The sequence below is a fragment of the Abramis brama genome, assembly GCF_963993115.1.
Source record: "Abramis brama genome assembly, chromosome: 25".
NCBI classification, from domain to species: domain Eukaryota; kingdom Metazoa; phylum Chordata; class Actinopteri; order Cypriniformes; family Leuciscidae; genus Abramis; species Abramis brama.
In genome coordinates, this window is record NC_139987.1 from 10,286,891 (window position 1) to 10,297,198 (window position 10,308).

General features: G+C 36.4%; 1 protein-coding gene across 1 annotated transcript; it reads right to left on the reverse strand.

The window, feature by feature from the left end:
* Window positions 1-4,593: 4,593 nt before the first annotated feature.
* On the reverse strand, window positions 4,594-10,075 carry sfrp1b (secreted frizzled-related protein 1b). The gene is made up of 3 exons (XM_084104626.1): window positions 9,132-10,075; window positions 7,793-7,864; window positions 4,594-5,478 (listed from the first exon to the last, which is right to left on the reverse strand). The coding sequence occupies exons 1-3, from the start codon at window positions 9,628-9,630 to the stop codon at window positions 5,153-5,155; spliced, it is 897 nt and encodes a 298-aa protein (XP_083960752.1). The 5' UTR covers window positions 9,631-10,075; the 3' UTR covers window positions 4,594-5,152.
* Between the last annotated feature and the right edge of the window lie 233 nt (window positions 10,076-10,308).

A 10,308-nucleotide genomic window follows, 5' to 3' on the forward strand; every position in this document is an offset into this window, starting at 1 on the left:
GATAAAACTGTGATAAGTTGAACAGAGTCAGATTGATCTGTATGGATCAGGTTTTGCTCAAACAGATCACAGTTTGGATACTTGTATGCTAATATTCTAGTTTAAAATAAACATTCATAATAACACTGGCGGACATTGAATTGGAAACAGTGATGGCACCAATAATCAGAGTCTTTGCATCCCATCTGGCAGAATTCGCAGTTGGCATGTGTGAGAACTTCACTCCAAACCCCATGTGGAAGTATGTTTACCGCAGAGCCCATCTTACCTCAGTTGCTATCCTGTGAGAGCATCATATTATTTATGGCTTTTAATAGGCTTTTTTTCTCTTCTCAAGGCTGGAGGCAAAGGAGCAAGTCTTTTTCATTCAATAAAGCTGGGAAATATGCAGCAGCAAAGCCAACAGCTGCTTCTAATGATCATCCCATAGAGTCTGGCAGTCAATGTCATCCCAGAGCACAAAGCACAGCTATTTACTTAACCTGGATAAACCATCACTATGCTTTTGCATGAGCTGGGATTGGTCGACTTCTCCTGGGGGTTACACGCACTCGGGTTTTTGCCACTTGCCATATGGATTTTCTTTCGAAACGTGTTCCCTGCAGATGATTTCATTATGGGTTGAATCAACTCGAAATGACGTCAGAACAAAAGGTTGTGGGGGTCTTCAAATGTAACTAAACAGTTTTAAAGGAATGTTCCTGGTTCAGTGCAAGTTAAGATCTATGGACAACATCTGTGGCATGCTGTCGATTACAACAGACAATAGACTCTTCCCTCAGTTTGTAAAATCACGCAAAAATGCACTTACAAGTCTCTACGGGACACGACATTCTAGAAGGTCCAAAAACTTGGTATTTAACTTAAAAGGAACCCCGATTATTAAGACACATAGCCCTAAATATGCTACAATTGCTCTCTCCTACAAAATACATAGTTATAAATACATAAAATATTTTCGTTATTTAAAAAATCCTCAAAGTGTTTTACAGAATTTGAGCTACGAAGGCAGCCATTATTTTTGCGCGCGCAGTGCATTCTGGGTCGATGACGTGTATTGGTTGCGTTCAGAGCAGAGAGAAGTGAGCTAATGGCTAGTCGCTACTGTCAAAACAGCTAGCTAGCCGGTACTGCTGCAATGCAATCCATTGACAGTAAGCAACCTTTACACGTCACTACCCAGAATGCATTGAGACGTAAATAACTATGGCGGCCTACGAGTGAACGGATTTTAGTCTTTTTTTAATAAAAATAAAACCATTTGAAGTGTTTTTGTATCACCTTTTTATAGCTGACGCCTACGTTAAACTTATAAGGCCAACATGCCGCACTAGTCGGGGTTCCTTTTAAGTTATTAATACTATTATATTAATTTGCCTATTAACAATATTCAAGAGGGTATATACAAACATCACTGGAGAATTGTCTTTTTTTTTATGTCATGAAAAAACTCATTTCAAATGATGTAGCATTCTGTGATTGAAATGATTTTGGTATTACATATTAAACATTTTTGTGTCAGCTCCTTTCTCTGCTAAGGCTAAGTTTGAAGCATTTTATGTCTCCTAAATACACACACACACACCAAAAAATGCACCTTTTTTGCATAATTTGACAAAAACAGCTTGATTGGAAATTACTTTTTATTTACAGTTGTAATCAAAATGATTCAACCCCCATTGCAAATCAGGTTTATTGGCAAAATTTACAGACATTCAGCTGTTTGCAATGAACAAATCAAACAAAAATAATTTACTTAGCTCAACACAGCATATGTTTAAAATTTAACTTAACTGAAAATGCCACTTTTAATGACTTCTGCAGTCTCAAAATCATTCAACCCCTTCATGGCAAGCATCTTTAGTATCTAGTAGAACACCCTTTTGCTGTTATGACCTGCTGCAAACGAGATGTATGACCAGACACCAGCTTCTGGCAGCGTGTCTGAGGAATCTTAGCATATTCCTCATGAGCAATGGCCTCCAGTTCAGTAATATTCTTTGAATCCCACCCGAGATTTTCTATAGGGTTCAAGTCAGGTGACTGTGATGGCCACTGTAAAATATCCCAGACCTTCTGCAACCAAGCCTTTGAGCTATGCTTAGGATTATTGTCCTGTTGGAAGGTCCAATGACTCCAAAGCTTCAGCTTCCTCACTGACGGCATGACGTTTTCTCCTATGATTTCCTGAGACTTCAATGAATCCATCTTGCCTTCCACACGCAGCAGGTTTCCAGTGCCATAGGATGCAAAGCAGCTGCAGAGCATCACCGAGCACCAGCAAGCTTAACTGTTCTTTTCAGCAAATGCTTCTTTCTTCTTCCTCCAGACATACCGCTGATCCATAGATCCGAAAAGTTCCAGTTTTGTTTCATCGCGCCACAGAACAGAATCCCAAAACTTCTGTGACTTATTTATATGATTTTGAGCAAATTGCGACCACATTTTTGGGCCGTAGTGGTGTACGTCTTGGAGTTCTGGCACGGAAACCGCATGCGTTTAGTACACGCCTTACTGTGGAAGCTGAAACCTCAGTGCCTGTTGCCACCAAGTCGCTCAAGGGTTTTTCTGAACCTGCCTTCTCAGAAATCTGGTTGCAGGAGTTGATAGTTGAATAATTTTGAGACTACAGAAGTCATTAAAGTTGCATTTTCAGATGAATTTGGGGAAACCACTTGAAACATTTGTTGCGTTGAGCTATTTCAATTACTTGTTTGATTTGTTAATAGCAAACAGCTGAAAGTCTGTACATTTTGTCAATAAACCTGATTTGCAAATATTGCAATGCAATATTTACAATAAATATTGGAAATTTGAATAGTTTATTTTACTCTTTGGGAAGCCAATTTCCATCACATAAAAAAGTCATGCAAAAATTATGGCATAGTTATGAGATTAAAAACTTGAAATTATGGCAGTTGAAATTGAGATAAAAAAGTAATAATTATGACATAAAAAGTCAAAGTTATGACAAAGACAATCACTGACAAAATTATAAGATAAGTAATAATTATGACATAAAAAGTCAAATGATGAGAAAGGCATAATTATATGCGAAATTATGAGTAAGAAGTTACAATCTTTGTGAGCTTTCACTCTTTATTTTTCCACACGTAAACATGTCCGTGTAATGCTCTTTAAAAGCAGCACCTGTGTGTTCAGACTAGAATGATTTCATGGCAGATTCATTCAGCATAGGCATGCTGTCAACACCTGCACTATCTGAATCTGATGCAATCTCTGTTGCACACTTTATGATGCTGGGAATGTAAACAGGTGTAGTGCCAAAGGCAATATGAGACACACACATTTACATCACTGAGAGTAATGTGCTCTTACACTTACAAGAGGTATCCGGTCAACATCTTTCAACGGCTCTGATTTGCTGACATTGAATTTCTTAGAATCCTGCATGGCTCTGATAACATATGCAGTGCTTTACTGAAATAATGTAAATTAAAATCAGATGAATTTAAGTAAGCATTTTGATACCGTTTAAGAGCAGTATGCATCGTTACTGCAAAGTTAGGTTATTTGAAGTCTAGGCCTGTTAGAGCATGATAGTAGATAACAGATCTCACTGCTTCACAGCTCATCAGCAGCAAATAAGAGCTCTTAAACCCTATCAAGGTGATCACTGATTGGCGGGCATTACAGCAGATGTTTTCTCAGGAAACCACCCTCAGTCAAAAACCATGCAGTTTGCTTTTCTTGAGTTGATGTGTATCAAAAAGCTTTGAATAACCATGATTGCTTCACAGCCATCAACCATGATTTGTATACTTGGAGGCATGCTAGTCATCAGGGGGAGTGACATTCTCTCTCTGGAAAGCATTTGATTGGCCAAAAATCTGTGTAGTACAGGACGAGTCATCAATATGTTTGGTCCAATTTCCATGAAGTCTGTAAATTTGAAATGTGTATGTCAAAGTTGTCAGAAGTACATTAGCATAGATGACCTTATTTCATATTTCATTATTTAGCTGCATATTCCTTTTTGCTTTTCTAAGCCATAATTGGGAATAACTGTCTAGATTGACTTTCTTTCCAGAAAGCACAAAGAGGTAGTTGCCTGTGAAAATTTGGTTACAAAAATTGTTTAAAATCCAGGAGCATTTTTTTACAGTATTTATTTGTTTGTTTATTTATAGAAAATCCTCTTAGATCATTTATTATCGTTTATAATTTATAATATAATCTTTTGGCTTTGACATGAAAATATATAATTAAGTGTCCTCATAAAAAAAAAAAAAAGAGGGAAAACTCATGCCAGCTTTAATCAGGAGAGCTGGGAGAGAAAAATGTCCAAATCTCTCCCTGCATCCAAAACAAATATCTCTTGACTATACAAGATAAACACTTTGGCTGTTTGCTTACACAGGGCACTTGCGGTGTCCAAAATTTCTCTACTCTGATCTCAGTTCGTAGTGATTATGACGCAGTTATTTCACAGCATGTGCTTGTTATAAATCTGGACTACTTGGCAGGTCACAAACGACTGCTACTTGTCTTTTTAATATATTAACGATTTAGAACTACTTAAAGCAGTCATTAATGCGCAATATCTAAGAAAGAATCCAGTGCAGTCAAATATATTAAAAATATTTTCTGTTTTAATGTTGAATGATTACAGTGCATTGTGCAAGTCCTCAGAAATGCTATATCTTACACTTCATGATTAACTGTGATTGACATCCTATGCAAGCCAAACAAACTGTCAAAAAAAGTGTCCCTTTATTGTTTAAGGTGCATGTATTATGTATTTTACTAAATAGGCTAGTAATAACTGACAGTTCTGATGAATATTATAAAACATAAACATTATGAACAGATTGTATGAATAGATATTAATCCAACTTGAAAATGTCAAGATATATCGAAATGCAGTGTTTGCAAAAGCAAAACTCTAACTGACTTGCAGCATAATGAAATGCAAATAACTGTGAATATTGTTTTGTATTTTGCATTGAATAGAAATGGTCAAGAACATTTTGAATGTGAACTAAATTGCACTTGTTTGCATGTATTCAGACATTTATGGGGCAAACAAACTCTTTTAAAACTGACTAGTTGGATTGGTTTCTTTCCATACTGTAAGGCAAAATGCATTATAATGCTATAATGACAAGATTAGTAACCAAATGATCAAAAATCAGTTGAACACTGCCTCATAAGTTGGACATGTATGGCTTTTAAGTTTTTTAAGGGCCTTCTTAAATTCTTTGCTAGATTTGTCCCACTTGTGAATGCCTGTCAAAATATACTGTTTGCCCACCCCACGACCCATGATTAAGTAGTTGCTCCCTAAGTTTTCCAGTTGTTGGCACGGACAGTCTGCCCCATTTTTCAGGTAAAGAACAAGCTTCTTTAGGTCCTGCTTTTTCAGAGTTCCAAGCTTCACATGCTTCCTCTTTTTCTGTAGAATGATTTTTCGGTCCAAGTTCTCTATTTTGACTTCCTTAATCTTCGTCTTGATTGCTACAAAAAGAAAAATGTAGATTTTAAATTTCCACAAGTCATTAATGTTCATGAAGGTTTAAATGAGACAATGTCATTGCACACCAATGAAGTCATGAATACATCAAGAAGATTAATGTAATGTCTAAAACACTTATGCAAGTTTAAACCTTTATTTAAAACATTCAAGTACTGATGGAAAATACAAATATTTAAAGTATTTTTGCTTAAGGTCATTGTTGTATTTCTTTGCCATGGAGATGCTGAACACTTGGCTGTTTTTCATCATCTGTTTTCACATTTAAGCCAAGAACTCACTATAGTTTATGTCTTTCAGATGCTATTCTGTGCTAATTATGCAAAGCTGGATGGTGCAATGTGTTGTATCGCAATATCGTTCGGGGTGTGTGAGGATACGATTCTTGAATATGAATCAAGTTCTAAATCCAACCAAGATCAATAAAGAGATGGACAATTTCTCCCAAACTTTCCCTGTCAGTAATGTTAAAACTAAATGGGTCTTATTACGGATCCCTGAGGCACTCCTCAAATCACTGGCTATTCAAACACTGCATTATAACGTTCTGAATTTATGTATTTTGGATAAAAATGTTTAGCATTACCAACAACACAGAATATGTACTAAACATAATCAAACACATAATCAGGCTAACAGAATCCTATCAAAGTACTAGTTCTTAAACTCTACAACAGGGGTGTCAAACTCAGCTCCTGTCTTTAAGGATGAAGTCCTTCAGGATTATTTGAAAACTTTAGGTATACAGGTATGTGCTGGAGCAGGTTTGGAAATAAACTCTGCAGGACTGTGGAACTGTTGCTCTACAACATCATCCAGTGAGTTGCAAAATTTTCTTATTCCCTGGAGCTCTATTTTGACAAAATACATCATATGGTGTACTTTCATCAATAAGAATATACTTTCGTCAAACACACTGGTGCGGTGGATGGAAAAAGAAAATAGACAGCCAGCAATACAAACTACATCAAGTTTTCCATTGATATCTCTCCAAAATATATTTATGAGTTGCAGTTATACTTTCAACATAAAACAAGCATTCATTTAACACAAGCACACTGTAGAAAAAAAATGTGCTTGGTTACAAACAGCAAAAGTAACTTTTAGGCTCAGTTTCAGATCGGATAGAAATAGCTCCCTGAATAAGGTAACAACTGCACATTTTCATTTTCACATTTTACAGCGTTGAGACACATAGCTTGAAATACAGTCATCCTCTAATGACTAGAAAAAAGCCTTTGTTGGGTCGTTGCTTGATAGCTTGCCATAAAAATAAAAGGTCCCATGAAATTCTTGCCAACGGCAAGCTTCCTGTCTTTGACAACATCTCAGACCCTGAAAAAAGAGACTTGCTGGATTCTGACCACATCACTGGTTCATAGAAACTGCATTTGCAATGGAAGAAGTAGCTCTGCTTTTTATAAATCCAAAATATCTTCATTTGCGGTTGAAATCTAATAATCCACTGTCAAGGATATGTGGTTCGACAAAGAAATCTAGACATGAAATATACAAGGAGGCTTAACCATGTCACGTTGCATTTAAAAACAAAACAACGGGAATGGAATAACAAAAAAAGACCAATTCAGTTGTAAACAATACTGGACACACAATAGTCTCAAGAGAGAAATAGTTTTAAGCAGTGCAAATCCAGACAGTAATATAAAAAAAAACTTTTTCAGGCAACAATATTATTGGAAACAAATGTGTGGGTTAAAACCCTGGACCTGAACGGAATCACAATGATGGGAATCAGGCGATCGGATTTTGTTCTCTTGAAGTCATTAGGCTCTTGCCAGTAAATGAAGTGTTTTGAAATCACTTGCATTAGTAAGTAGTGAAAAGTGTTTGGAGAAAGATTTGGTTTTCAGTGCATGTAAAGATCTATGCCAAAACTCTTCACATCTGAAGTGTATTTCAATATGTTTTAGCCAGATTTCCATGATAGTCTATAAAATACCTCATTTTCAAAAATGTTTTGAACCTAGTAGTCTTTGACTTTGTAGGCTGTTTCAACCGTAAGAACAGCATGTTGATAGTAGTTAGGAAAAATATACAACCACATCCACTTTCTCATTTCTCTCTTGTCGGTAAAGACAACAGACATTACTTGCATGGTGTTTTTCCCAGTCAAAGGCAATAAATTCATGTTTAAATTATAGCAACTTGACAGGAAAATCTTACTGATTGAGGTTATTTAATGTTATTCATCTTGAATGTATTGTATTCATATTTTTTAAATAGACTACATAATTACTTTTTTTGAAACACTAATACAACACATAAATGATTCTTTACCGAATTCACTGCCACACATGTGTTCCAGAATTGCGTCCGAGTTCATCTCATTGTCACATGGCGGACATACACCTAGAAAAGGAGAAAAAACGATTCAATCCAAATGTCCTGCCATATGCAAGCAATAATGCTTGTAAATGTAAAAGTATCATACACCAGAAACCTGACAACATTTAATAATAACATTCTTCGTCATCAATGTGTTATTTTGTTTATATGTTGAGTATAAGATTGAGAAAAATAACTGAGGCTCCAAATGACCAAATAACAAACCGAGAGAAATCAGCCTCTTTGTTTCCATCCATTTAACCTCTTTATCACTGCAGCTTATGATTTTGGCACCTTAAAAATAGGGATGATATATCAGCCACCATATCGGTATCTGCCGACATGTCCATTTTTAATGTCATCGTTATCGGCCGATAAGAACATTTGGCCGATATAATAAAGCCGATGAATAATGGATTATTTTGTTCAGCTGAGACACTCCAGATGCGCACTGTTCACCATCATGGTTTTGAATTGCTTGAAATATGATTGGAATCACTTCAAATATGGAAAATACAGATAAGTGTGCAGGCTACATAAACTTATAATGACAACATTGTTATTTTGTGCTTAAGAAATGACTTTTAATGGTGAGACTTATTTTTATTTTTAATCAGGCTCTTTAAAATTGTATATACAAATTTGGATTTAGATTTATCATAATTATTGTTAAAATAATTATTGTTATCGTATTGGCCAAGTTTTTTAAGCATTTTTAAGTTATCTATGTTAAGTTTAGTCTATGTTAAATGTAATCTATGTTAAGTGAGAACTATTAGCCTACTAAATTCATAATATCTCATTTTAGAAACTAAAATGCATCACAAACACATCTGCTTTATCAAACCATCAAATCAAACGTTTTGACACCTATTGATTATTGATAATATATTATTACAGAATCAATAGGTGCCAAAACATTATAAATTTTTTTTTTTTTCAAATGTTAGAATAGTAGTAGAATAATAACAAAATGTAAAAAAAAAAAAAAAAAAATAGTAGGCTATGCTCTTTTCATTGGCATGTGGTTTCGTGAAGAAAATTGAACATCCATGGAATAATCTTCCCACTCCACAAAGGGTTCTTTCTTTGTAGTGGTACAGAGGTCCTTTAGCTTTTTAAAATGTTATTAAATCATGGTTCTTTTAAAAACTGCTCACTGGTTCTTTGTGGAACCAAAATTGGTTATTTTATGGCATCACTGCCAAAAAAAAAAAAAGTTTCGGAAGAATATTAGACAAGATATATATATATATATACACACACACACAAATACGTATATAATACACACCTGGGGATTTGTCCGTATCATTGGTGTTTGTGTTGTTCATGGCAATGCACACGTCGCCCACGGGAAACTTGTCACATTTGAGCATTTCAGGCCAAGGGAACCCGAACGACTGCATAATAGGGGTACAACTGTCTCTGACAACCTCGCAAAGCCAGCGGCACGGATATATGGGTCTTTCGAGGCACACGGGGGCGAACAGCGAGCAGAGGAACACTTGCGTGCCGGGGTGACAGGCTTTGTGCACCAGAGGAACCCAGCTGCCCGCTTGCTGCTTCACCTCCGCTATGGTTTCATGCTCCAGCAAATTTGGAAGCAGCATCTGATTGTAACCCACATTAAAACACAACCTCAGGTCCTCGGGAATGTCCATGCACTGTGGGTTTCTGCCGTAATTATCCGATTTCCAGACGTAGTACTCTTCATACTCGGAAGCATTGAGCAAAGGGATGAAGAGGACTGCAGCGATGAAGACCCACAGCTTGGGGAGAAGGTTCTTCATGGCTCGAGGGAGAAGTAGGCTATAGTATCGATAACAGTTATATTCAGCACCTGCGTTGCACTGTTCAGATTTCAGAAGAATGTATTAGCATTAGTATCTATGCATGAACTGGTTTCTTTGACGTCCTCGTTCTCCTCAGTCCTGATGAAAGTGTCGCGCGCTGCCGTTCGTTTGCCCAGCGCGAGAGCAGCAATGAATGCGAAAGGTGAAACAACCAATAGTAATGCAACCGGCTTGGCATAACGGGAAGATTGCTCAACGCGCCTGACAAATGTTTTTCAGGCAAGAGGAAAATAAATTAGGCTATTTAATTAACCCCTTCACGTCTAAAAACAGACTAACGGAATTAACAAAATGATATAACAGTTAGCTTGTCGTTTTAATGCAATAGCCTAAGCCTATCACCCTCTTAATACCAGTATTAGATATAAAGAAGAACTTGAATGGCTATGTCCCAATTCACGAAGGAATCGTTCTTTTGAATCGAATCTTTTTAATGAACAGGTTATATAGGCTACTTGTTCACACAGTCTGATCGGTTCTCCAAGGGTCACAGACACAGTCACACTGTGGTCCATCACACTTAAAACACACATGAATCCAACTTTATTCAAATAATTGATTTAGCTTCATATCTGTTGTGTGAGTGAATCAGGGTTATTATAGGTAGTTTTATAT